The 27,788-nt window shown below is 33.6% G+C and overlaps 3 protein-coding genes across 4 annotated transcripts; 1 reads left to right on the forward strand and 2 right to left on the reverse strand.

Annotated features, from left to right (window-relative positions):
• Nucleotides 1–3,320: 3,320 nt before the first annotated feature.
• LOC137837228 (uncharacterized) lies at nucleotides 3,321–6,806 on the forward strand. Its single transcript, XM_068646166.2, has 2 exons — nucleotides 3,321–3,899; nucleotides 6,201–6,806. Exons 1-2 carry the CDS (start codon nucleotides 3,469–3,471, stop codon nucleotides 6,454–6,456), a joined length of 687 nt encoding a protein of 228 aa, XP_068502267.1. The 5' UTR covers nucleotides 3,321–3,468; the 3' UTR covers nucleotides 6,457–6,806.
• A 4,776-nt stretch (nucleotides 6,807–11,582) lies between these two features.
• LOC137837229 (P-loop containing nucleoside triphosphate hydrolases superfamily protein) lies at nucleotides 11,583–14,159 on the reverse strand. 2 transcript variants are annotated; one of them, XM_068646168.2, is made up of 3 exons: nucleotides 13,856–14,135; nucleotides 13,508–13,567; nucleotides 11,583–13,434 (listed from the first exon to the last, which is right to left on the reverse strand). In XM_068646168.2, exon 3 carries the CDS (start codon nucleotides 13,290–13,292, stop codon nucleotides 12,027–12,029), a length of 1,266 nt encoding a protein of 421 aa, XP_068502269.1. In that variant the 5' UTR covers nucleotides 13,293–13,434; nucleotides 13,508–13,567; nucleotides 13,856–14,135; the 3' UTR covers nucleotides 11,583–12,026. The 2 variants fall into 2 exon arrangements, with proteins under 2 accessions (XP_068502269.1, XP_068502268.1); XM_068646167.2 differs by having other exon boundaries at nucleotides 11,583–13,567; nucleotides 13,856–14,159.
• Nucleotides 14,160–17,460: 3,301 nt separating this feature from the next.
• LOC137837230 (uncharacterized) lies at nucleotides 17,461–18,663 on the reverse strand. Its single transcript, XM_068646169.2, has one exon. The coding sequence runs from the start codon at nucleotides 18,292–18,294 to the stop codon at nucleotides 17,632–17,634; it is 663 nt and encodes a 220-aa protein (XP_068502270.1). The 5' UTR covers nucleotides 18,295–18,663; the 3' UTR covers nucleotides 17,461–17,631.
• Between the last annotated feature and the right edge of the window lie 9,125 nt (nucleotides 18,664–27,788).

Below are 27,788 nucleotides of genomic sequence, written 5' to 3' on the forward strand. Positions count from 1 at the left end.
TCTCGACACCACCGTCGAGAATGTCTTCCTCGGGGATCGACCCGATGAGCTCTTTGATGCCGGAGGGCAACTTAAAGTTCATTGCATTGGTGAACACTTGTCACCCCCAACAATGTCAAGGACAACTCTTGGGCGGTCGCCACAAGCACGAAGACCGCTGTTAGAATGGGACAGTTGAATTCATCTATTGGCGACGAGGCAGGGCGAACAACTGTTCTACTTGGGGGAGGAGTTGGCATCTCCCCAAGAGCCCTAAAGGTGCGGGTAGTGTTGCCTCCCTCCCTACTCCTCTTCTTAGGGTTCTTCGGCGACGAACCCGCTTGGGCAGTCTCAGTAGGGGTGGGTCCGGTGCCGGCAGCACCCCTTTTTTCGCTTAGCTTGTTCTTGAAGGCTGTCAACATGCCGACCGCCTGGAGTATTTCCCTCTTAGCAATTACTGAAACAAAAGACAACGTGTTAGTCAACAGAAAAAAGTAAGCGACCGAAGGACTAAGCATGTGGAACATACCCTCGAAGGTCGCCACACGATCGATCTCTGCGTACAAAAACATCAGCGACCGAGCGGGAAGCTTCCTCAGAAGGCTATCGAACAAAGCGAAAACCTCCCGCTCGCCTTCGCTTGGACTGACCGGACGTGACCAGTCCTTTATCTTCGTAGGGTTCCTTGTCCAGAACAAAGGGAACCTGGACTGACCGACCTCATCAAAGAAGTAGCGTGTGTCTGTCGGCTCCACGAACACCTTAAAGACCTTTTCTTTAAAGTTCTTATAGGAGGTCGAGAAAGCCTTGAACAACACACTACCCGAACGATTGACCAGGGAATGCCAGCTGACCAGATCAGAAGGGTGAGAGGCGTAGAAATGCAAGAAACAAGTAGAAAGTGGATGCACCCCAAACGTCCGGCACACCATGCGAAAAGCCTGCATGGACGCCCACGTATTGGGGTGTAACTGACTCGGGGCCACGTTGAAAGTCCGAAGGACACCCACTGTGAACGCGTCAAAAGGAAGAGACACGTGTAAATCCGAAAACAGGCAACTATACATAAAGAAGAAAGGAGGTTCGATGGATGACCGTTCCTTACACACGCGATCCTCAAACGAACAAGGACCGAAGGCTAACAAGGATTCCTCGGCCGAAGCCCTCAAAACTGGAACCTTATCCAAAAAATCAGCCACTGAGGCGTCCGTATGGAACACAGACGCAATCTCGCATACCTTGGGCTCAACCCAAGCAGGGGCCCCATGAGGGCGCAGTTTCTTAGAAGAGCTAGACCGGTCCGACGCATTGCCAGCGTCATCACCCCTCACATCCTCCACCGCTGGGGCGATAGCCTGAATCGCCCTGACCGAGATTGCTCTGTCGGAAGAGGAACTGGAAGAAGAAGAAGAAGACGATGAAGAAGACGAACACGAAGGGGGTTCAGGAAGAGGAGACCGAGCGGGAGAAGAAGAAGAAGTGGGATGCGAATGAGTAGACATGACTAACCTTTGACGGACGAGGAAGGTGGCTAAGGTCACTCAGATTCGTTCAGGTATCGAAGCTCAATCAATATTAAAACGCGTAAGAGGCCACTGTTCCCAGCCCTTATTTATAGCCCGAAGATATCTCAGAAACCCAAACGTCACAAGATTTCAACCGTTGGATCTGCTTGATCCAACGACCCACATCGTTTGGCGCCCAAAAAAACCCCTCATAAATGCATGTCACGTCACTCGCTCAGGTGCCGTATCCAGTCACTTCCCTCATCATTACACCACCGCCTGAGACCCAACTTTCAGACTCTTCAGCTGTACCAGCTCTCGAGGTTGGGGGGCAACTGTACTAGTACGACCGGACGACCCAATGAGTTGGCCAGTGCTTGGGCCATGTCGCCGCCTAAACGATGACAAGACGGTCACGTTGCCACACGTGGCCGACCGACCCATAACACTCAAGTCAAAGGTTGACCAAGTGAGCAAGGTTAATCCGTGGTTAAGAGCGGTTTAACGCAACCCTAAACGCAAACCAACTCCCTTAACCTGGCCCTACAATGAAGGCCCATTAAGGTAATATAAATAGCATGCATTTCAAGGAGAAAGGTACGCCATTATCTATAGTACTTTGACATCTAAGTACTGACACCCCGACTGACTTGAGCGTAGGAATGCCTTCTGCAGGTACCATCCCCGCCTGTGGAGCAGGACGACCGAGAGAAGTGGAGTGCACCAGAGCGTTTGAAGGGTATCAAAGAGCTTGGAGAGTGGCTGACTGACCAAAGATAGGAGCAGGAACAACCGTTCTCTAGGTCCCTAACTCATTCGAGAACAGATATCATAGTAATTATTTATTTTTTTAATTATTTAAAGATAACAAATAGTTCAAATGTGAATTATCTTGCAAGCATTTTAAAAAAGTTATTAAATTAGAAAAAGTCAATTAGATAATTAAGATATGATTATATATATATGGAAGTAGAGAATAAAGAAAAATGATGAAAATGAATAATAGTGGAAATGTAAAACGGCAAGGAAGAATTGATATTTGACTAATAGTAATTGCTTACATATCTATTTCTTTTTTCATACTCAGTCCGTTCCTAAATCTTAATTATGTATTTCTTTGTCTTTATATATATATATATATATATATATATATATATACATATAAATTATTCTTCTTCTCTGCGGTTACAAAAATACATAGTATTTTTTTTTTTAAAATTACATGTATCTATATTTTTAAATATTATTATAAATTTATTTTAAATTTATATATTCCTATTTTTAAATATTATTATAAATTTATAATAATAATATAAAAGTATAAATAATAATATTATTTATTTGATTTTTAATATTAAATATAGTTATATAAATAATAAAAAAAATAAAAATGAATATGTATGTGCAAAATTAGACGTGTTTTCACTAATAAATAATCATTCATGCATGTGGTTTTACTAGTAATAAATAATCAGAAAAGTGTAATTTACTTATACAGATTTTTGCTAGTAATAAATAATCAGAAAATGTAATTTACTTAACTGCTGAATAGTTAGTAGATAATCGTTAAATTCAGTTTATATTATCTATTAAAATAAGTTAAAATTGCCTTAACTACAAATTTGAAAGAAAAATAAAATTTATAAGTTTCATCACAACGTATAATTAGATAATATTTTAATAAATTCATAACTTGATTGTAAAATATATTCAATTATTTCTAAGAACGTAAATAAATATCTTTATGTCTTTGTCAAAAAAAAAAACGTTATAAATGTTTTTTCATATTTTTTAAATGACAATTTAATGCATTTATAGCTGGCACTGGCAGAGACTAAGTTAAAATTGTTCGTTTCTCTCAACATTCAAAATCAAAAACCATCACAAAAAAAAAAAAAAAAAACCTTAACGAACTCTTCAAGTTCCACTGCGAAAACCAGTGTTACTTGTATAACTGGTCCGAGTTGGTGACTCATTAGAATCCATGGACGAGTTGGGTTCCGCCTCCTCTCCGCAGCTCCCGGTGACTGTGGACGGTGCCGACGAGGACGCGGCGCTGGCGAAGTCGCGGTTTCTGACGCGGAAGGAGGTTATCCAGCGGCGGCTCCGGCGAGTGAGGCAGCTGAGGCGGTGTTACCGGACCCACTATTGGACCCTATTGGAAGAGCTGAGGTCCAAGTACAGAGACTACAGCTGGACCTATGGGAAAAGCCCTTTCAAGGAGGATCACAACGAGAGCGAGAATGGAAATCCAAACGGCGTCGTCAATGGTGTCGGTGGCGGCGAAGACGTCGTGCGGTGTCGTTTCAGCGGCTGCAAAACTAAGGCTATGGCTATGACGAAATACTGTCACGCTCATATACTGTCCGATTCCAAACAGAAGCTTTATCAGGGATGCAGAGCAGTTGCCAAGAAGTGAGTTCTTTTTTCTACTCTGATATTTAATTAGTTCAAATTGAAACTACGTCTTTGGGTATTGAATTGAAATTGGAAATAATGTGAAGTGAAATTAAAAATTAAATGTATAATTAAAAAATAGTCCTTTTTTATTTGGAACTTATTTCGTCTTGGAATTTTCGTGTGTAGAACTCATGTTTGAAACTAATTTAACGATTGAGTATGTATAGCTTAGTTTGATGGTTTACTTGAATAGTGTGGTTCTAGGGTCTGTTAGGTTAGTGGAAGGAGAAAAGAGGTTGTCTATGTAATTTTTTCAATTGATTTTGTTTCTCAAAGTTAGTTGTTTGGCTGTGTAAAATTGATCATTTTGTTGTACATCAGTTTACTGTTGGCCTTGTTAAGCTTGATTATTTTCAATTTAATGCATTGAGTGAGTATCCACTAGGTTGGCTTAGTGTGTTTGGTTTGTTGCTTACACAACTTTTGAAGCACCCAAAGTGTGACTGTGTTTGATTTGGCTTGCAGTATCGAAACAGAATATGTGTTTGATTTGGCTTCGGTCATGTTGAACGCCAATCCAATGCGAGCGGAGGATTGGGTTTTAGGAGCATTGGGAAGTGTGAAATTTACTGAAACAAACACACACTGAAGTATGTGTCTTGTTTGCATTGTGAATGTAAAAGCAAACATATCCTTACGGTGTGTTTGAAACATCATTCCGCTGCGCTGAACATCAATCCTTCATGAGACAAGTTTTCACTTGAAGGGAGCTTTGGAATGTGTGTTTTACCTAAAACACACACTTATGGAATGTTATTATTTGTAATTAGAACAACCCAAACCTCAATTGAACTCAAAGCTCATTTCTTGTTTAGTTGAGTTCAATTGGAGTTTGGACCGTTTCAACTGAAAAGCAAACATGCCCTTAGTGTGTGTTTGGATTTTACTTAGGAAATTAAGTTAAGTTGGACTCAATTGGAGTTGACTGGTGAATTTTTCTTTTAACTCTATTTGAAAAAAAAAAGTGAAACATTGTACAATGTTCAATGAAAACTAAAAGTTAGTATGGGTGTTCCGATTGAAATCCAAATACACCCTTAGAAGTGAGGGTAGGGCAGTTGCACAACATTCTAGATTCGAACTTTTTTTTTTCACTGTTGTACAGTTAAGAAAATAGTCAGTGTTTCTATATAGTTTTGGATAAATATATTTTCTAATTGATTTTTTAAGAGAACTAACAAGCATATAATTTGTGTTCAACCTCTGCACTTTAGAGGCTCCCTCTAAATCTTGATCTATTACATTAATTCATTTATGGCTACCTCAAGCATTTCTCTTGAGTTTATAAGCCAAAAGAACGAAAAAAGTGAATCCACATATATGCAATAGAAGTTGTGGATTCCGAAAATTGAAAACTGTAATCTAACACATATTACTTAGTAGTTCAGCCTGTTTGCAAATCTGTAATGTTTCGATAATTTTGTCACTTAATCTGTAAGATTCAGACCCAGCAGATCTTTTGTCTGAAAGAGTAGTCTGATTCAAGTTCTTGATAGTTTTCAGCATATTGCACTTAACCCGTCAACATCTCCTTTAGGAATTGGCATGTTACATTACTTATAGGATTGTCATTTGCAGAACTTCCAACATACATGTAGACCTTTGTAATTTCTGGCTATTTGCGCATGTCATGGTAGCATGCTAAATAGTGATCATTTCAGTACTCTGAATCTATATAAATCATGTTGCACTATACCAATTTTAGGTTCGATATGGAAGATCTTGTAAAATTTTAGATTTTTTAGCTTATTTTGCTAGATTAAGCTATTGAATGCAAGCTCTGTATGGGATACTGGTCTTCATACCTACAATTGGTAAATCAATCTTTATGTCTCTTTCCTTGTACTCTAAAATAATCTAGACTAGGAATCTTCAGGATTCATAGTTCTCATCAATAAGAACGTGTAGAAATATTAACCATTATCCATTGGGGAAGATTGCTTCCTTAAAACTTGTTGAAATTGCTACGAAGAATATAAACTTTTATTTCTCTTTCCTTTTTTTACAACTTTATACTTCATTTGAAATCTAGAAACATACTTTATCAGGCAGACACAGATGTGACTTCATTTTGTTTGGATTTATATTTTGTTGGGATATATATCACTTCCTTTAATAAATAAGTAAAAGTTATTAGGGTCATCTCGCTTCATTTAATTATTACACCATATTTATTTCTTACATGTTTTTCATTTGCAATACTTTCCAATATCTGGAGCAGACAACCTTACTCACGAAGTTCTTGGCTTTTTTCAGTTTGCCAACAGGGCCTTCATTTTGTAATAAGCCAGTATTGAAATCTGTGGTTCCTGCTGCATGCCCAAGTCATCATCAATTTGGTGAGAGGTGTTTAGCTCGTGCATTAAGAAGGGCTGGGTTAGGGAATGCTATCCCTAATAATCGTAAGCCTACAGTGAAGTTACATGTAGTAGTTTCTGAATTTGTCCACCAAATTCAAAAGCAACGAAAGCTTGCATTGAAGGAAACTGCTCTCAAAGTTGAGACTGAATAAAAAACTAAACTAATCTGCAGACTGTAGAAAATATAATATCAAATTCCTGAAGATATTGCTGTGTATAGAATGAATATTCCCAATTCTGAAAAATAGGATTCTGATTAATGCTGAAGCATTTGGTGCCAAAAGATCCAGGATTCTACACAAGTCTGTTTGTAAAATTTTCTTTCCTTGTTTATCTCTTAGTCCTATTCAATGAGCAGCATCACAGCACATTCAACTGTTGTTTGTTCTTCTCATAAAACACATAATTGTTGCTTGTTCTTCAAGTAAGAAATTTGTATATGGTTCTGAAGCTTTTGCATGGATTGGGAATCTCAATCCTTAAATTTTGATTCTGGAGATCATATCATGGCTAACTCACTTAATCCTGCTTAGAGTTGTTGATTTGTACGAAGGAATGTGATAAGAAACATAGGAGAACCACACCCAAAAACAAGCTATTGTAGTTGGAGAGCTCAAGGTCTTGTAAATCCCATATTAGAATCCCATAACTTGCAATTGAGTTCTAAGAGAATGAATATACAAATTCCATATAATTTATTTTATATTTATATGTTTAACAATTTTTCTTTTGTGGCTCATAGATGAAAGAAGGCCTAGTAGTAGACATGTAAAATTTTGATTAATGTGAAAAGGCCAATAGAATAGGGAAGTAGAATTAACAAGACTCTTTTTTGACTTGTTGCATCTTATGGGCATTATAGTTATTTTCTTGTATTGCCAGGGTATCCAAGTCCCGACAGTTTTAAGCTACCTGAATGAAGATTAAATCTTTCTATTGAATTCTATAGTTTCATTTCTGAACAATGAAATACTTGCTATCAGACATTTAGTTGTCATTACTATCTCGATCAGTCATGTGTTTGCAGATGCTGGTTTTGAACAGATGTTGGTTGATGCAAGTTACTCTTTATGAATATGTTGTTGAGTGACATGTTATGGTCATGTTGGAGAGACAAAGAAACGATTTTTATCTAAGGACCCAGTCCCCACCTTATATTTATAGGACCCGCTAATTATATTTAATAAAAGTTGGTCTCTCTCCTGCATGACCATACTGTTCAACAACATAAAAGGATCTAATTCTGCTAGTAGTCATGTCTTTTAGAGTTTGTAAGTGCTATGGTGTTGTTGTCCGGGTTTCTTCATTTAATTATTTAAATATTATGTTTAAGAATGATTTTGATTGCATTGTCTAATGGTTGGCCTTTCACAAGTATCTTAAAGGCTATTTCCATTCATTCCTGGAGAAAAAAATCTTCTGGTTATTTGAGTGGTGTCTAACATATATATGAAAGTAGGTGCACAACCTAGGCCCTTCTTTGGAAAGAACTAAAAATCGTTTGGTTTGGATCCATCGGGAAGATTGCACTGCAAATATTTCTCTACAGTGTTTAATTAAACTATTTTTTTTATAAAAAAAAACAAGAAACTTTTACACCTATTTGTTAGAAATGATATGCAATTCAAGAGGCTACCTTAAGTGGATTTTTCCTTTATAAAGAGAAGTGGAAGTTTTAACTCTGGTAGAAGTGAATGGTGCTTCTGAAGAGTAGTAAGGTATAGCTTTTAGGATAAAAAGGGATAGAATATCAAGGCTGATAACTCTAGTTGGTTTTACATGTGCATCTATTTAATATAATTTATTTGTGACTTTTATTCCAGGTTTTATCTCTTCTCTGTTTGTGTGCTATTTGATTGTATTTCAAAATTCTTCCCTCTCACTTTCGCTCTTTATTTGTGTCTTCTTTGTTTCGTTATTTTTTCTTTTATCTTCCATGTTTCTTTATTCCTTCTACATTTGTCTCTGACTTTCATGTCTTTGTTTCTTTGTGTATCCCTTTTAACTTTTCAAGATGTTTATCAATTATAATTATTGTTCTTACATCGAATATTATTATTTGAAATGTTTCATATAAATCAACAAAGCATTTCACTCTCTAGATTAAAATTTTTATTGTAACATCTAACATAATATAAAATAAGTTCATGAGAACAAAGAAGATAATAGTACTTAATATGAAAACTTTAGATGTAATTAGTTTATCTTATTACATGTAACATCAATTGTCTCGTGATTCATGAGATTCAAATGACCTAAGTTACAATTGAATCACAATGTTTGCATTGCTAAACTTCTAAGTAGACAAAGATAATTCGTTGTTGTATTGAGAAACCTATGTAGTTGCAAATCTAGCCTAGTGTAAATAATTTTCCGTACTTTTTTGCATGTTTGTTTGTTTTTGAAAATTTCTAGCAACTTATCCTTTTTCATTACTTGATAAATGTACCACATGATTGATTCCACATTATCATGTAGATTTCTCAACACTTTTTTACAAGTGGAATTACTCATTTTTTATAATATTCGATTGATCTTTAAAATCTACTATCACTTAACACTAAATTCATTCCTTTTTTATTTTAATAACATGTAGTCTAGTAGCTCATTCCTCCAAAGAAAGCATTCATATAAATGCAATTTTTTCTTAATATAATTTAATATAAAATAATAAGTAGTAAATTGTGTGAAAGTTGACTTTGTTAATTCCTTCCATTAAAAGGTTTTGTATACAAATTATGAAATCACGTGTGTCTATGTATATAAGTAGTGATTCTTTTTGCATTGTCAATGATATTGTAAAATACCGGAAGCTCTCCAATGTCTATAAAAACTAGATCAAGACAATGAACTGCACAAGAAGACCAAAATAATTTGGTTCTTTTTCCCAATTTCATGCACTATGTTGTCCAAAAGATTATACATTTTCCCCATCTCTTATTAAATTACTAGTATCAATACATTTAACAAAAAGTTATATCACTTGGATTATTAAAAAATAATGAATGAATGATCTTCCTTTCTTATTTGTTCAACCATCACACATCAATATGTATCCTCATTTCTTTCAATTACTTTTACATTTTTGTAAACATTATTTGACATTATCGACAGTTCTTGTTCATAGAAAATCGTTAGTTCATGATAGGTGAGGCTCGTGGTGCACTTGACTAAAAAAGACTCATGTCACTCTTGGCACGTGGTATAATGTTTTGATTAGAATAATTATACAATATTTGTCAAAACTAATACACATAATGTATTGTTAACCTAGCACCTATTTGTTTCAAATATAATTAGGTAGACCTAATTGATGCCTTTAAGATTCAATTTTACCTATGTTGAACAAATGATTATTTGAACAAGCAAACACCCCTACCTAAAAACTTGGAGTATTATTTGGAATGCAGTTACTCATAGCTAAAACTCAAGTATTACTTGGACCTCAACCACTCTTAGGTAATCCACTTGGTACTTTTTGGACCACAACCACACCTAACTAATACAAAGTATGCTTTTGATAACACTCACTCATGGTTAAGACACTTAGTATTTTTTTGGAACACAACCACTTCTGGTTAAACAAACTAGGTTTGTATAAGAATGTGATCACAAAGATAATAAGGTTTTGCTCACCAAAAAGTGTTAGCATCTTACAACTTATATATGAACTCTCTATTGAACAAAGGCTTTGATGACTCCAAATCTTGAAGAATTGTGTGAAGTTCTGTTGCTGCTTGTTTAGTTGTGTATTTTGTAGTGTTTGAATTTGTAATCCACTTCAAGAATTGATCCAAGGACATTTGATCTTGAAATCTTTTAAAAAGATGATTTTTCAAAGATAAGTGGAAAATTAACCAATTGATTTATCGTTTCAATCGGTTGTTTTACACTTAGAAGTTTTTGAAAGAGTTTGAAATAATTTGATTTTTGTTGACTTTGCGGTCAAACCAATTCAATTTGTTGTTTCGATAAATCAACCGATTGATATTTGAAATTTCTTAACAGAGTTTTGTTAAGTATGTTAAATCTGTTTTGGCTGGTTTTCAAACTACTTTGGCTTTTGATCTTAACGACTTTAACGGCTACTTGGAGTCTATAAAAAATGTTTTATACTCCTAGCTGGAAATACGATTACAAGAGATTCAGATTGCAAATTTGAAATCAGTTTTCCAAGATTGCCTAAGGCTTTGGACTTTTTTTCAAAATGAATAGGAATGTTGTGTGTTAAGTCATTTTTTCAATTTTGTGAATTGATCCAAGTGTACTCTTTCCTCTTCTTTTAATCTTTGTCTTTCTGTAAGGTTGTGTGGTACAGATCAATAGGGTATTTTGATTTATGTAGTGTTTGCAAAGAGAAGATTGTGTTCTTAAAGGGATCAAGAACATCTATTTGTTGTGTGTGTTGTAAATCAAAGGAGTTTGATTTGTTAGTGAAATTCTCAAGTGTTTCTGGTGACTAGATGTAACTCTTAGTTAAGAGTGAATTAGTATAAACATGTTGTGTTGATTTCTCTTTCCCTTATCTCATTTAAATCTGTTTAATCCTTGTATTTATACACTGTCGATAAAAACAATCGGTTGAATCAGAGAAACAATCGATTGATTTTCAGGAATCAATTTAAAAACATATTTGATTTTGGCTGAACTTGTTCTATATCTTTGATTCTGCTTTTGACTTTCATTAAACCTTCAAAATTTGCGAAAATCTTGCATAAACAATTCACCCCTGCACTTGTTTTAGCCTTGAAATTCTAACACTCTTCCAATTTGCTACATGAATACAACAATGTTCTCTACAAAGTTTTTACGATCACAAAAAGATTTTAAAAGCGTTTTGGCACTTAGCAATTATTCACTTCTCTATCTTCTTCATTAAAGGATAATCTTCTATAAATCTTGGAAAAAAGAGTCATTACAAATCATTTTTGATTGTTGAGAGTTTCAGAATATAGATAGCTTCATCTTCTTTCATCAAATGAGCATTGATTTAAAGGTACATTAAATGCGCTCTATGTAGCATTAAATGTCATTTTCCTCTTCAAGCAACATTCTGATAGTTGGTATTACTCATTAACACTAGGTCAGAGAGCTTTTTATTTAAAACGAAGTAAAAGCAAAGACTAAGTGAACAAAATTGACATAAGCTTGTGTCAGGATGGTTGTTAAAATTGAACAACTTTAACTCATATCCCAAGTGATTTTGATGTAAAATTGTGCTTTGTGGATCATTAAGTCAGTCACAATTCAGAGAAGAATAGTTACATTCAGGCTGCAATGATTCAAGTATATGATTCTTATAAGGAAGCTGCCAATCAAGACCACTGCCCAAAAACATGACATTGTACAAGCCAACTTTATAGCACAAGAAGTGTTATATATAAAGAGGCCACTCTCACCATAATCGCGGAAATGAGTTCCAAGCATCAAAAGTTTGAACCAAATCTCCATTGGACACTCTTTTTGCCCTTTTTTTTCTTCTCAACATTTCAACATCAGAATGACAATATAATCACAAGAGTTAGATCTCACCCCTTTCTCTAATTCTAACCTTAGGTTTTTGTTTATAGGTTAAAACAGCTCTGATCTAAGACTTTCAACCAATCCCAAAGCATAGCAAGGTTTTCATAAAAAATATAACATATACATGTATTTTCTATTGCAATTTTCTAAGTTGACAACATCAGGATTAAGGATGGATTTAAGCAAGTAATAAGAAACTTCATCTTGTATTCTTTCTCTTTTTCGAAGCCTTCCCGCCAGAGAAAAATCCTGTGGTGTACCGTGAATTGGCAAGCTCCCGAGGCACAGCTGCCCCACCAGATTTCAAAACATCGATTAAGTCTGCAAACACATTTTTATTTTCCTCATTCACAAAAACTATACCTTCACCTTCCTCTCCCATTCTAGATGCCCTTCCAATCTGATGCACATATTCCTTAATGGAATTAGGCATGTCAAATACAATCACCTGTCTTACACCCAACAGATCTATCCCCCTGCCTAAAACTCCAGTAGCCACAACCACTGGGACCTCACCCATACAAAAAGATTGCATTATTTCTCTCCTTTCCTTCATAGACTTCTCCCCATGAATTGAAACTGCTTTAATTCCGGTGGCAACTGTGATTGCATTAGCCAGAAGATCTGCCCCAAGTCTGGAGCCCACATATACTACAACAGGTGGCTTAAAATGCTTCTTAGTTGCCAAAATGTCAAACAACTTCTGTTTCTTTTGCTTTGACTCAACCCAAATAGCTAGCTGTTTCACAGCCTTATTCGCTCTATTAGGTTCTCCAACAGAGATGACCACTGTACCTTTCGCCAGAGTGTTAATCATCTTCTCTAAATCATTAGACATTGTCGCAGAATACATCAAGACCTGGGGTTGTGACAACGCCCTATATATCTTCATGACCTGATCTCTAAAGCCCCTTTGCAGCATACAGTCCACCTCATCCACAACGAAAGTCATCACATCATCTAAGTCAATTTCATGCTTCATTAGAAGATCAACAAGTCTTCCTGGGGTTCCTACAATCAATTCCACCCCTTGTTGAATGCGATAGAGTTGTCCAGCCATGGCCTCACCACCAACCACAAGTGCAGTTTTGAAAGGCAAACCCTTGCCAAGCATCTTAGCATGTTCTTCAACCTGTATACAGAGCTCTCTGGTAGGTGTTAACACCATAACCAAAGGCTTCTTCTCTGAAACATATTGCCGGCGATGAATCACACAACGAGAAACTATTGGAATAAGAAACGAAGCAGACTTCCCAGATCCCGTATTGGCCAAAACGAGCACGTTTTTTCCCGTCAAAGCAGCAGGGATTGCTTGCATCTGGACAGGTGTAGGCATGTAATATCCTGCTGCTTCTATATTGTGGAGTAGCTTGTCAGGAAGGTTACAGGCAGAGAATGACAAAACCGGTGCCACTACATCACCCTTCACATGAATGTCAAGTTTCGTTCTAAGATCACTAGCCATAGGTGCAGTCCCTGATTTGTTATCAGCATCACTAACATAAAAGCATTCATCAGCAATAGGAATCTTTTCTGGTGGCAGAAGACTTCCAAAGGGAGCCAATGATTTGGCAATTCTGCAAAGCAGTGCTTGTTTGCATTCCAAACTGCAAACATCATCATCAGTTTCATCACATATGTATTCACCGTAGCGGCCACATATAACACACTTGGGCTCACCTTGCAGAGCCAGTCTTTGGTCCCTAGACCTCAACTTGACATCTTCTCCTTCTCCAGCATCTAAAAATCACAAACAGAAAAATGAGCTCAATTGGGTTGATATTTTCTGAATTCCAAAAACACATCTCTAGAAGACATAACCGTCTAGATCAAGGCATCAAAAGTAATACAGAAAAAGTGTCTCAAAAATCAAAATATCACAATGATTATTCAATATAAGAATAAACCCTAAATTTTAAGGATTACCCTTTCTCCTAAATGATCTCTAAAGAAAACCAAAAATGAATATATCCCCTAAATAGTGAAAAAAAACATCAAAATTGAGGTAAATAAAATAGAAGGCATTACCTTCAGGTGCATCAGCCTCGGTAGCGAGAGATGGGTCATTGTGATTGGGGTGAGAATCAGTCATGGTGGAAAAGGATGCAGAAGACGAGGGTTGGGTTAACCAACATTAGGGTTATGAATAATAGATTTAGTTTCCCCTGCAATTGGTGAAACGCTTCAATTATTCAAATGCGAAAGGTGGAACTAAAACTTTAGTTGAATTGTGAATGTTTCAGGAACAGTAAAAATGGTAAATGGTGGTGTGCTTACAGGGGCGGCGAGGGGTGAGGATCAGCGGAACTTAAAAAAACGGATTTTTTAAAGTAAATAAAAAAGAAAAACTTCAGATTTTATTTTATTTAATCATTATAGATTATATTTTTATGATTTTAATGTTGTCTACATTGTACTTTCCAATTCCGAAGAAGATAATGCAGGGAAGTTTACCTTTACAATACCATGAGATGAAAATTTGTATCAAAATGTTTTAGATTTATTAGATAATTTGTTATTGAATTACTAATTAATATTTAATTTTATATAAGAATAGTAAGAGATTTAAACGTAAAAAAGGATAAATTAGACATCCAACATCAAGTAAAAAAAATTAACTTATAAATTAATTTTATAAAATTAAGTTAAATTTAAAATTTAATTCTTAATACATAACATTATAAATTAATTTTATAAAATTAAGTTAAATTTAAAATTCAATTTTTAATACATAATATAACAAAATATTAGTTTGATATCAATTTCAATTATGAAAATCAAGTCATTTAAATATTATATTTAGATAATTTTGATTAGTAGATATACTAGATTTAATAAAACATGTTACCCCTCAATATTAGAATTTTAGAGTGTATTTAAGATAGAAGTATATTCTCTTTCATTAAAAATAATGGAAGAATCTTTAATTAAGAAAGGTACATAATAAAGAAAGGTACACAATATGGTTGAGATTTGTTCTATTAAATACATAAAGGAAGTCTGAAACTTGTAACATTAAGATATATACTTAATGAATCTCTCTTTCATGATTAATTATAAAATAAATACAACAAAGGAAAATATAGAAGGAGATTGTGATGCTTAGAGAAAGGTTAAGTTGTTCATTCAAGATAATGCGAGTATGTGCATTTTAATAAAAAATACTAATTTTACTAGTTATTAATATGTTGAGTTTTTTTTTTATTTTGAATTATGATACTCAAATTTGAAAAATCTTGATTAGAAGTGAAGAGTCATTTTAGAATGTAGAAGAAACACAATAATTTTAGAATCTATATGAAAAGTATCTTAGGATTTTTTTTTTTTTTTGTGTACATTTTACAATTGTTTGACTTTTTTTGGAGTGTTGGTGGTGTAATTCCAATTTGAATTTAGCTTTTCAAAGTGAGTTTTTATTGATTTGTTTTCTTCACACTTTTTTTAGTGAATTTATTTTGGTTAAACATTACTTCTTTTAAGAACACCTAACATGATAAGGTGGCGGGTATTAGGTGTTAATGGAAGTATAAATGGAGTTATTCCTTTGATGACCTCAAAAGGATAAGAAAAATACATATAAAGAGATATTAAACATCTGATGAGGCATTAAGAAATGGCATACCAAAGAAGTTGTTAATTTTTGCAAACAAATTTAAAAGTCAAATTAGGTGATGATTTGATGAATTTTATTTTTTCACCACAGATAAATTCATCATTAATTTTGTCTTTGATTTCACTTATGTTCCTTTCCAACTCTTTTCATTTTTGTCGTTACTTTCAACTTTATTTTTTTATCCTATGTAATTGGTCACTTCTTGGGTATCCATGAAAATCCTTGCTACATCTTCCATTGTTAATTTTTTTTTTAATAGTTCAATGTGTAAACAAGTCAAAATGTCTTGAAAAGCTTCCAGTGCTAACAAGTTTTCACCCTATGATGTTGACCGATTTACCTTTCATTTTAATTTTCTTCCACATTTTTGGTAAGTGATTTAGTAAGTTACCAAAGACTTATCTAATTACTTAGAGTCACATTGGTAAGTTTTAAGTCTAGTTTTTGCTTCTTTAGTTTTTTTCTTTAACATGTCAAACTCCAATGCCCAACATGGTGATGGTGACTCAAGCTCTCCAAAATGTTTTTCACACTTAGTTCAAAAAGCTTGAGTCTCTCGATATATGGAGAAAGTAAAAACCCACTTTGAAAGAATTTTTTTTTAAAGTGAGGCTAACCTTGCTATCTTAGAAGAGATAATTATAATGTTAAAGCAAAAGGAAGTACAAAGAAAACAATAGATTGAGAAGAGTAAGATTAAAAGCTACTATATGCAAGTCTCTACCTTATAAGAGTCTGAAAGAAAGTAAAGTCTACATATCAATGATTTCTACCAATCATCATCCCCTAAGACAACAAGAAAGAAAGTAAAAATAATAAAGTATAGGACTTCCCACATTTTCATGGCAAAAATGATGTAGAAGTTTATCTTGACTAAGAAATGAAAATAGAAATATTTTTTGTTATCATGAGGAAAAGAAAGTACTCTTAGAAGCCATTAGCTTTCACAATTATGTCGTGTACTGATGAACCTCTTTAGAAAGAGATAAATGAATTCACATGAGCCTCCAATCCAATACTGGAATGAGTTAAAGAATTAATTTAAGAAAAAGGCATGTTCTCTCTTTCAATAAAAGAAAACTTATGAATAAGCTCCAAAGACTCCAACAACAAATCCTAAGTTTAAAATAATATAGGTAAAAATGGAGTTGTACAAGGAAGGATTAGAGAAAAACAAAATATCAAAATATTTAGTTTTTTGAGTAAGTTTAACCTTGAAATAAAGAATATAGTAGAACTTCTTCCCTATCAAGATTTGAATGATTTAGTACAACTTTGTATTAAAGTAGGACAGTGAAATTTAAGGAAAAGTTCTTTAAAAAAAGGATTTCCCCACTTTAATCCCTATTACAAAAAAGACTACTAGAGGAAGGGTAGTTATTCCAAAGATAAAAATAAAGTAGAATCCTAAAAGAAAGGATAAGAACAAACATACACTACACACCCACATAAGTGAAATTAAATTTTTTAACCATTTAGGAAGAGATCATATAGCTTCCCAATAGTTCATTAAAAACACCACAATCCAAAGGAGTAAGGATATATAAGTTAAATATATTTAAATTTTAAAATGTTTATTTATATATTATTATATTAAATTTGTTAAATATAAAAAACTCATAGGATGAAAACTCTTTGCAGTATAAAGGTTCATTTGTGTAAACAAAGTGAGGAGTGTTAATTGAGTTTTTTTTTTCAAAAAGATTATTTGACATCTTTAACACTAAAAAACTATTTGTTATAATAATATAATAATATTTTAAATTAAAAGTAAAATAAATATAATTTAAATATTAATTTATTGAGATATTAAACAAGAACAATTACCTTTTTTTTAAAATATCAATATTGTTTTTTTTGTTTAATCTGGCGAAAAGTTTCCCACCAAGCAGATTCATAAATAATTTCACAAGCAAAATGAACTACTTGAGAAGTGCTTAATAAATGCTTCAATGGAAGAAAAAAAACCCTCATTAAGCAAAACTACTTCACAAGTAAAAGCAAAATAAGCACTTCCAACCCAACATCTTCTATTTTATTCTTCTTGAACATAACCACTTCTCATTCATGACTTGTTCTTCAAAAGACAAAGCATTCTAAGTAAAAAAAAATCTCCCATTTTCTTTAAAACAAATAAAGGGAGAGATGAGGTTAAACCCCCAAGAACATATAAGAATTGTAAATACAAGTTTCAACTTTCAAGCACCTTGTGCATCTCATGGTTCCTGTTGACAGAATCTTGGTTCTGCAGCAGGATTTGCCTGCGGAATTTCCTGATGAAAAGATCAGCCATGTGGTCAATTTCATCCTCCATCTTGAACTCTTGCCCTGCTTCTTCCTTTGAACTCTTCACCATGTCAATCACAGACCCTCCAATGTCCAAATCCTCTGACTCAAACAAAGTGTGTGTAAGATCCGGGTACTTACTGCCATCATCATCATCATCATCGTCACCTTCTTCCTCTCCATCATCATCATTGTAACATTCACATTCACCATCACCACCATCATAATCATAATCATTCTTGTGATCCACCACCAAAAGGGTCTCACTAGGAACAACAACATTGGACACAGCATCAAGCAAGTGTGCATTGTCATTGACCACCACAGTGCACTTGTTCTCAACATCTTGAACTTCTTTAACACGTGAATGGTGATGATGGTGCCCCAAAAGAGATTGGAACTTGTCAGAAATGGTGCTCATCACATACCTCTTGTTCATCACAAGAGAGAATATAACCAACCGAGCCTTCATGGCGTTCGTCCTGGACTTCAGAGCCAAAGCTTTTGACTTGGCCATTGCCCTCACAGCAGCTATCAACTTCAAAATCCCAGAAGCTCTATTTTTCATCTGTAGTACTCACAACTAACAAAAAATCTAACTGTGCCTGACAAAACAAAGCAAAAAAATGGGATTTTTCTAACTTGGTCTACAAAGGTGTTGGTGTCAATGGCTACAACCAGCAGCAACTTATAAAAGGAAAAGAAACTCAATTTGTGTTAGATATAGTGAAGAGGATATTATATGATTGAACAAAGTTTATGGCAAAAGAAGTGTTTTGGACACGACAGAGTACAAGGAAGGTACATGTGTTTATAATGGCAGGGAGTGGATCTGGGCAGTGACAACTGGATTTGTCTGAGTGAAACAAGGTAAAAGAAAGAGTGAAGATTAAGGATTGAGAAAAAAAAGAAAACAAAGGGTGAAACCAGAAATTTCTCGTCAAAGGGAAAGTTGTTGGAAGAATAATAGAATATAAAGTTGTGGGAAACGTGGCCTTCTGTGATAGGTGTTTTGTGAATAATGGTTAGTTCAGTGTGCATGAAGATACAAAAATTGTGGGTGTTGCACCAAACAAAACAACTTTGGTGGTAAAAGAGCCAGGAATAATTAGTGGGGTAGGTTCTTTGAAGTGTGGGAATTCTCTTTTGGTGTTTTTAAAGTTTTGTATTCTCTCAAATATCTTGTTAATAGATATTTTTTAAGGAGAAATAGATAAAAGTATATGTATTGTTTACTCGTAAAGGTATAAAATAGTTTAATTCTTTATATTAGGTGGAAATCTCACATCAACTAGAGATGAGGACAATTCATTGTATATAAGTGGGTGCAAATTTCACCTCATTTCATGAATCTATTTTATGGGGTTGAGTTAGACTTAAAGTCCATTTGAAGATCTCACATCGACTAGAGATGAGGATAATTTATTGTATATAAGTGGATGCAAACCTTATCCCCTGAGTTAGTTTTATGTAGTTGAATTGGGTTTTAGAGTTCACCCTTACTAATAATAATAGTCACATAATTGTTGTGAAGGGTTTCCAAATATTTTATTTTTTAAAATAAATAAAGTTGAGTTGAAGTAAATACTAGAGTATATCTATCAAAATCATTCTACAACTGGAATAAAATATTACAATAAAATAATAATATTTTTGGGATGAATATATCAAAGTAATTAGATACATTTAAATGTTAATTTCTCTTAACATATTTCATACAAACTAATCAGATATAAAACTCTAATTACATATTATAGAGGAACTGAATGATACTTTATTCTGAGACCCGGGAAAACATCTAAGTTTAAAAGAGTGTTTACAAAAGTATTAATATTTATTTCAGTATAAAGATACAAGTGGAGAATTGAACTTGTCTCCACTGTAGAAGACATTGTCTTAAATCAACCAACCCCTTGGAATTGTCAAAAGTGTATTTGTATGGTTGATGGAATACTTTATTGTAATTAGTAAATAATGAGTTTTACAAATTTAGGATTTTTTAATTTGCATGATAATTTATAAATGTTTGAAAGTGGTAATTTTATTATTAATTACAAGAAAATCTCATTTTAGAATAGGTTAAAAGTGGACGTAAATGATAAAAGGTTGATGTCATTACAGAGATTAATTTAAATGTGTCAATGTGATATTAACAATAGCATGTAATAACAGATATTATTGTAACACTAAATTTGATGTTATAACAAAATTATTATTGGAATTTAGTGATGACTTAGCTGACTTAAGAATATAAAATTTATGTATTTTAAGCAGACAATTAATCTCAGTGTTGGTTGATCTTTTCTTCTTTATATATCCTTCAATTTTTATTTATATTTAATGTGAGACTTTTAAATCATACTTGGATTTCTAATAGTCTTTTCTTTAAGTGTGATTTGAGTTTTACTAGGACACCAATACAAAATGGGCTCTGGTACTTGAAATATTTTTAGGAAGACAATCATCTCTGAGGTATGAGTTGCTCATATAAGAAACATGACATTACTTAACACAAAACCTTAATTTTTTTATATGTCATTCAATTTTCTCATTTCTACTCAATGTGAGACTTTCAACTCATCTTAGATTCCTAACATCCTAAAAAAATCCCAAAAATAATATCAAAGTATGGTTTAACTTGAGGTTCGACTCATATCATCTCAGACAGAGACAAGTATGTTTCGTTATGCTAAAACTCAACAATAGTTAGGGTGAAGGGAAGTGTATTGAGATAAATGGGTGGGACAAATAATGTTCTATGTCCTAAAAAATTGTGATAAAACTCAAATCACACTTGAGGGGAGACTCTTAAGAATCCATGTATAAATTTAAAGTCTCATATTGAATAGAAATGAGAAAGTTGAGTGATATATATAAAAAATAAAACTCACAAACCTTAAGTCTTAAGGTTTTGTGTTGAAGGTGATGTGAGTGATGGGAAATTCAACACAATAAAAATAATATCTCAACGAGAGCAATAAGCAACAAATAATTAGTGACATTTGAACAATTCGAATGGTCCAATTGAAGCACCACGAAGTATGAACCTGCTGACAAAATTTCAGCCTAATCCAACGATGAACAAAACGTCGGTGGCGGCCGGAAGTTGTTGAGTGAAACTTTCTCTCTTTACTCTTTTCTCTATCTGTCTATTCTGCTGACTGCTGTGACTCTGTTCGAAAAAACCCTAAAGGTTAATATTGGTCTGGACCTCCACATAGGAAGTGAGCCCAACCCAACAAATTTCCCCCTCACAACTATGTGGAGATGATCGACAAACCGACAATCTCATAACGAGTTTCAAACTTGCTTCTTAGTAGCGTCTTAGTCATCATATCAGCACAATTATCATCTGTATGAACTTTTGCCAACTTCAGTAACCTAGCTTCCAAAGCATCATGTATCCAATGATACCTCATATCAATATGCTTGGACCTAGAATGGAAAGTTGAATTCTTACCAAGATGAATGACACTCTGACTATCACAAAATAACAAGTACTTGTCTTGAACAAAACTAAGCTCTTGCAGGAATTTCTTCACCCAAAGCAACTCCTTACATGCTTCTGTAATGGCAATGAACTTTGCCTCAGTAGTGGACAATGCAACACACTTCTGCAATCTAGATTGCCATGCCACAACTCCCCCTGCAAATTTAATCACATAGCCTGAGGTAGACCTTCTAGAATCTATGTCTCCAACCATATCAGAATCAAGGGTAGGCTTATCACCTCCAAAACAAAGCTTCAAACAAGTAGTACCACGAAGATACCTTAAAATCCATTTCACAACATTCCAATGCTCTCTACTTGGATTATACAAAAATCTACTAACAGTAGCAACAACATGTGCAATATCAGGTCTTGTACACACCATTGCATACATCAAACTACCCACAACAGATGCATAAGGAACCCGTTGCATATCTGATTTTTCAGTTTCATTAGAAGGACTTTGTTTTGCACTCAATTTAAAATGAGTTGAAAGAGGAGTGCTTACTGCCTTAGCATTTTCCATTTGGAACCTCTGTAGCACTCTTTTAAAGTGCTCATGTGACAACCAAAGCTCTTTCTCTTGCCTATCACACATGATTCTTATACCAAGAATTTGCTTAGCAGCTCCCATGTCTTTCATAGCAAATGACTCACTCAATTTCTTCTTCAACCTATTGATCATGGAAATATCTTTCCCAACAATAAGCATGTCATCAACATACAACAACAGAATAATGAAATCATTATTAGCAAACCTTTTAACAAAGACACAATGATCAGAAGTAGTCTTCTTGTAGCCATGCTCACACATAACAGACTCAAACTTCTTGTACCATTGACGCAGAGCCTGCTTCAAGCCATATAGACTTTTCCCCAGCCTACACACATGATCTTCCTTGCCTTCAACAAGAAAACCATCAGGTTGCTTCATGTAAATCTCTTCATCCAAATCACCATGAAGGAAAGTAGTTTTAACATCCATTTGCTCTACCTCTAAATTAAGAGTAGCAACCAAACTCAGCACAATTCTAATGGATGACATCTTCACTACAGGAGAAAAAATCTCATTGAAATCAATGTCTTTTCTCTGTCTAAAACCTTTCACCACCAATCTGGCTTTATACCTTGGAGATGTAGAATTGCTTTCTTGCTTTACCCTATAAATCCACCTGTTTTCCAGAGCCTTCTTGCCTTTTGGCAATTTCATCAAGTCAAAAGTGTGATTATCATACAAAGACTTTATTTCATCTTGCATTGCATCCAACCACTTTTTCTTTTCTTCACTCTATATGGCCTCAAGATAACACTCAGGTTCTCTTTCATCTATCAAGGTAACATAGTCATCAGAAGGATACCTGGTAGATGGTTCCCCCTGCCTATTAGACCTCCGAATTTGAACTTGACGTGGTGGTTCAGGAGCATCACCAAGATCTTCATCTTGTGACATCCCATGTTCCTCTTCAACGTCATCAATAGGAACATCAAAATCATCTCCAAGTTGTTGATCATCAACATCATCTTGTTGCTCATCATTCTGAACATTATTCTCAATAGTATCCAGATCATGTAGAGGCATTCAAATTGGATCAACATTAGACAATCTATTATCTATCTTAGATGTCGTCTTCTCTATCTTGTCAATATCTTCAATGGTTTGATCTTCCATGAACTTCACGACTTCTAATTGACTTCCTCTCAACATGATCAAAGAACTTGTAGCCAAATTCATCTTGACCATAACCAATAAAGATGCATTGCCTTGTCTTCACATCCAACTTGGATCTCTCATCCTTCGGAACATGCACATATGCTTTACAAACGAAGACTCGCAAATGATCATACCTGACATTCTTGCCAAATCAAATCTTGTCTGGCACCTCACCATTCAAAACAATTGTAGGACTCAAATTAATAACATGCACCGCAGTGTACAATGTCTCACCCCAAAAATGCTTAGGCAACTTTGCTTTAGAAAGCATACACCTAACTCTTTCGATCAATGTTTTGTTCATCCTTTCTGCTAAGCCATTCAACTGAGGAGTTTTAGGAGGAGTCTTTTCATGTTTAATACCGTATTGCTTGCAATAAACATCAAACGGTCCACAATACTCACCACTATTGTCAGTACAAATGCATTTCAGCTTTTTGCCTGATTGTCTCTCAAACAAAACATGAAATTCTTTGAATTTCTCTAGAACTTGTTCCTTTGTCTTTAAAGAATAAACCCAAAGCTTCCTGGAACAATCATCAATAAAGGTAACAAAATAAAGTGCACCAGTAAATGACTTCACCTTCAATGGGCCAAAAACATCAGAATGCACCAATTCAAGCAACTCTGACTTCTTTGAGGGAGGATGCTTCTTGAAGGATACTCTGGTTTGCTTACCAGCCATGCAATGAGAACATTTCTCCAACTCTACACTCTTCAATCCCGGAAGCACATCCTTTTTAGCTAAAAAGTTCAGCCCCTTATCATTGATATGACTAAGCCTTCGGTGCCACAAAGAAGCATCCATATCCATGGCGTTCACACTGTCTTTAGCAACCAATGCTTTTGTCCAATACAATTTACTAATTTTCTCCCCTTTGGCCACAATTAGATTACCTTTGGAGAGTTTCCACTTTCCTGAACCAAAGTGATTTTCATAACCACTATCATCAAGCATCTGCACAAAGATCAAATTTAAGCGAATATCTGGAGCATGTTTGACTCCTCTAAGCAACAACTGCATTCCCATATTGGTTTGCAAGCAAACATCACCAATACCAATTAACTTAGACACACCATCATTACCCATCTTCAACACTCCAAAATCACCAGAAGTGTAATATGTGAAGAACTCCTTCCTTGGTGTAACATGCAATGTAGCACCACTGTCAATTATCCACATGCTCTCATCTGATACAAGATTAACTGAATCATCATCATAAATAGTAGTAGTAACACGATCATTATTGTCATGATGTTTCTCCTTTTGCTTCCCTTTCTTATCATTTTTCTCCTTTTTCCAAAGAAAACAATTTCTCTGAATGTGCCCTGTTTTGTGACAATAATGACACTCTACAATTTTGTATCTAGACTTGGACTTACTTCTGTTGTTCTGTTTACTCCCTTTCAGTTTCTTTTTCTGACTTCTCCCCCTATTTTCAGTGAAAAAGTACCTCAGAATGAGATGAAGTACCATGAGCCTTCCTTCTCATCTCCTCATTAAGAACACTACTCTTAAAATTTTCCAAGGAGACAACACCATTAGGAGATGAGTTTGTAATTGAAACCCGAAATGTTTCCCAAGAATCTGGTAGAGTATTCAGTAGCCATAATCCCAACACTTCATCATCAAATTTGATGCCCATTTGTGACAATTGATCTCGAAGCCCCTGAAAATCATTTAAGTGATCTCAAATAGAAATCCCCTCCTTGTACCTCAAATTCATCAAGGAATTCAACAAATATAATTTATTGTTTCCTGTACTAGAAGCATACAAAGTCTCAATCTTCTTCCACAAGGATTTTGCATCTTCATCATTAGCAATGTGATTATAAACATTATCTTCAACATACTGACGAATAAAACCACAAACCCGTTGATGCTCAAACTTCCTTTCCTCATTAGTCTTGTCTTTTGGCTTTTCAGTAGCAAACACAAGAAGATGCAATTTCTTCACAAATAAAAGATCCTTCATTTTTCCCTTCCATAAGTGATAGTTAGTGTCATTCAAACAGACCATCTTATTTGTATTTGCCTCCATCATTCAAGCAGTCAAATAGCTCCAACCAAGGAGTTCTGATACCACTCTGATGGGAAATTCAACACAATAAAAATAATATCTCAACAAGAGCAATAACCAGCGGACAATTATTTCCCCAACTTGCAAGAATTTGTGAGGAGCAATAACAAATAATGACAGCAACACAAAACACACTTCAAGAAGACACGAAAATTTAACTTGAAAAACCTTCTCAATGTGAGAAGTAAAAACCACGGGCACAAGTCAGTCAATCAAGCTCCATTATGATCACAGTTATGGTTACAAGAGAGTCTCAAATCACAACACAAATTTTGCTCAATAACCAGCCAAATAGCAATACAACAGAGATGAAACAGAGAACAAGAAACCTGAAAAATTCACAAAACTGGAGCTACCATATGCGGCTTATATATCACTGTTCCAGTTACATTTGAACAATCCAAACGGTCCAATTGAAGCACCACAAAGTATGAACCTGCTGACCAAATTTTAACTCGATCCAATGGTGGACGAAACAACAACAACAATCCGAAAAGTTTCGTCCTCAATAGAAATGCTGAGAACACTGCTGCAGTGTGAGATGAATTTCTCTCTGCTCAAACAACTTCTGCAAGAAACCGAACGGTCAGATTGAAGTCACCTAAAGTATGAACCTGCTGACAAAATTTCAGCTCGATCCAACGATGAACAAAGCATCGATGGCGGCCGGAAGTTGCTGAGTGAAACTTTCTCTCTTTTCTCTATTTGTCTATTTTGCTGACTGTTGTGACTCTGTTCGAAAAAACCCTAAAGGTTAATATTGAACTGGACCTCTACATAGAAAGTGAGTCCAACCCAAGAGTGAGATCTCTTCTTATATTTGGACAACCCATACTTCAAAGGTAATAAATGAAATGAGGCAAAATTTTGTGTCTTTAATCATAGACATAGTAATATTAAGAGTAAAATATTTAACTAAATACATAAGACTAATTTGATACTCAACGTCATCAATTTTTCTCTCATTTACACATTTTTTCTTTTCATTTTTTATTTATATTATAATTTTTTTGTATTTTCTCTTGCATAGACTGACCTTACTAAATTATTATTTAATTTTAAATATAAAACTAGTTACTAGTGTCCATTTAGTTGTAGTTTATGCTGACACAGTTATGCTTCATTTTTTTAATGCTTTTTAGTGTCCAACTAGAGTTTGCTTAAGTCACTCTAATCTATATAATTATTAGTGTCTCTTGTGGATTTAACTAACACTAATAATTAAGGTCTCTATAATTTGGCCAAAACTGATGGCGAATATTATTGTACTAATTTAATATGATTATGTTTACAAAAAAAATCTTACAGAAATAAATCATTTCACATCAATTTAGTCATTACCAATATATAGTTTATGGTTATATCATATTAATATTATGAGAGTAGAATAAATATATACTAAATAGGGTAAATTGTGACTATATACAATATTGGGTAGTGTAAATCTATTAGGTAGATATAAATCAAAGTGAGAATAAAGATATATTGATGTAAATAAGTGTGGTTATACTAGTGAGAATCATAATGATAACATATACAATAGTGTGAGGATAATAAAAATGTTGATTTTGTGATGATAGGATGGTATAAATAGTGGTGATAATTATATGGGTAATGGTTGTGACACTCACCTGGTGGTAACAATAGCAAATATAATTTTAAAAGTGAATATATTGATTTCTGATAACGTAAGGCCAGTTAACTTATCCCTTACATTTAAAAAATAGATAATAATAATAATAATAATAAATGAGTGTAAGTTTTCATATTTTTGTTTCATTTTAGTATGGCATTTGTATTTGAGTTTTAAACTTTTAGATAAGCATAAGTGAATAAAGGTAAACTTATCTTTTTTCTGATAATTTTTCTTCTTTGTGAGTATTTAAAATAAAATAGTTAGATGAAAATAATGAATTAAAAGTTATTAAGCAGACAAGTTAAATAAATAGTAATTAACACTAATATAAAAAAAAAGATTTCTTGATAGTTTTTTAAATTTTAAATTTTTCTATTTTTTTTTAAGTCAAACCATCAGAAACTACTAATAAATGCAGCATATTACACTGGCCTATCATCTTTAAAACAAAATAAATATATAAATAAAATATTACTACAAAATTATTAAATAGAAATAATTTTAAAACAAAAAATAATTAATTTTTATATTCACAAAATTAAATATTATTTTAAAAATTAAAAAATTATCAATATATAAATTATATTTTATTATTAGTAAATAATTTATAAATCAACATTAACTACTTATAGAGTTTTTCACTATAAATTTTATAATCTAAATAATTAATAGTTAAAATATAAATAGTTAATTAAATATTAAATTTAAAACTATTTATTAATAATAGAAATTAATTTAAATATTAACTTTTTTAAAATAAATTTAAAATAATATTTAATTTAATAAATATAACAATTATTATTTTTTATTTTTAAAATTAATTTCTATTTAATAATTTTTTTAATAATATATATATATATATATTTAAAATACCTTTTTATTCCACCTTTACCAAGCTAAATTGTATTTTTCACTCAACTTTAGAAATCTAATTAGAATAGGTAAATCTTTTCGTCAATTCATATCGATCTTTTAAGAGTGTCTGGATGATGAGTTTTAAAAAATATATAACTGATTCAATTAAGTACTCAAATTTAATATGATTGAGAAATAATTTCTTTGAATGATTAAATTTTGTAAGTAATTTCTCAACAAAAATTGTACAAAATACTACAAAAAAATCATGAAATAGAAACCAATTTTT

This window comes from Phaseolus vulgaris, chromosome 4, assembly GCF_051622355.1.
Source record: "Phaseolus vulgaris cultivar YP4 chromosome 4, ASM5162235v1, whole genome shotgun sequence".
In the NCBI taxonomy this organism is placed as follows: domain Eukaryota; kingdom Viridiplantae; phylum Streptophyta; class Magnoliopsida; order Fabales; family Fabaceae; genus Phaseolus; species Phaseolus vulgaris.

Excerpts from the sequence above, each read along its gene's own strand:
- LOC137837229 (XM_068646167.2), bottom strand. The coding sequence starts at position 13,919 with ATGACTGATTCTCACCCCAATCACAATGACCCATCTCTCGCTACCGAG. Across the intron at positions 13,568-13,855 it reads CGAGGCTGATGCACCTGAAG|ATGCTGGAGAAGGAGAAGAT; the intron begins GTAATGCCTTCT and ends TGTGATTTTTAG.
- LOC137837230 (XM_068646169.2), bottom strand. The coding sequence starts at position 18,294 with ATGAAAAATAGAGCTTCTGGGATTTTGAAGTTGATAGCTGCTGTGAGG.
- LOC137837228 (XM_068646166.2), top strand. The coding sequence starts at position 3,469 with ATGGACGAGTTGGGTTCCGCCTCCTCTCCGCAGCTCCCGGTGACTGTG. Across the intron at positions 3,900-6,200 it reads TGCAGAGCAGTTGCCAAGAA|TTTGCCAACAGGGCCTTCAT; the intron begins GTGAGTTCTTTT and ends GGCTTTTTTCAG.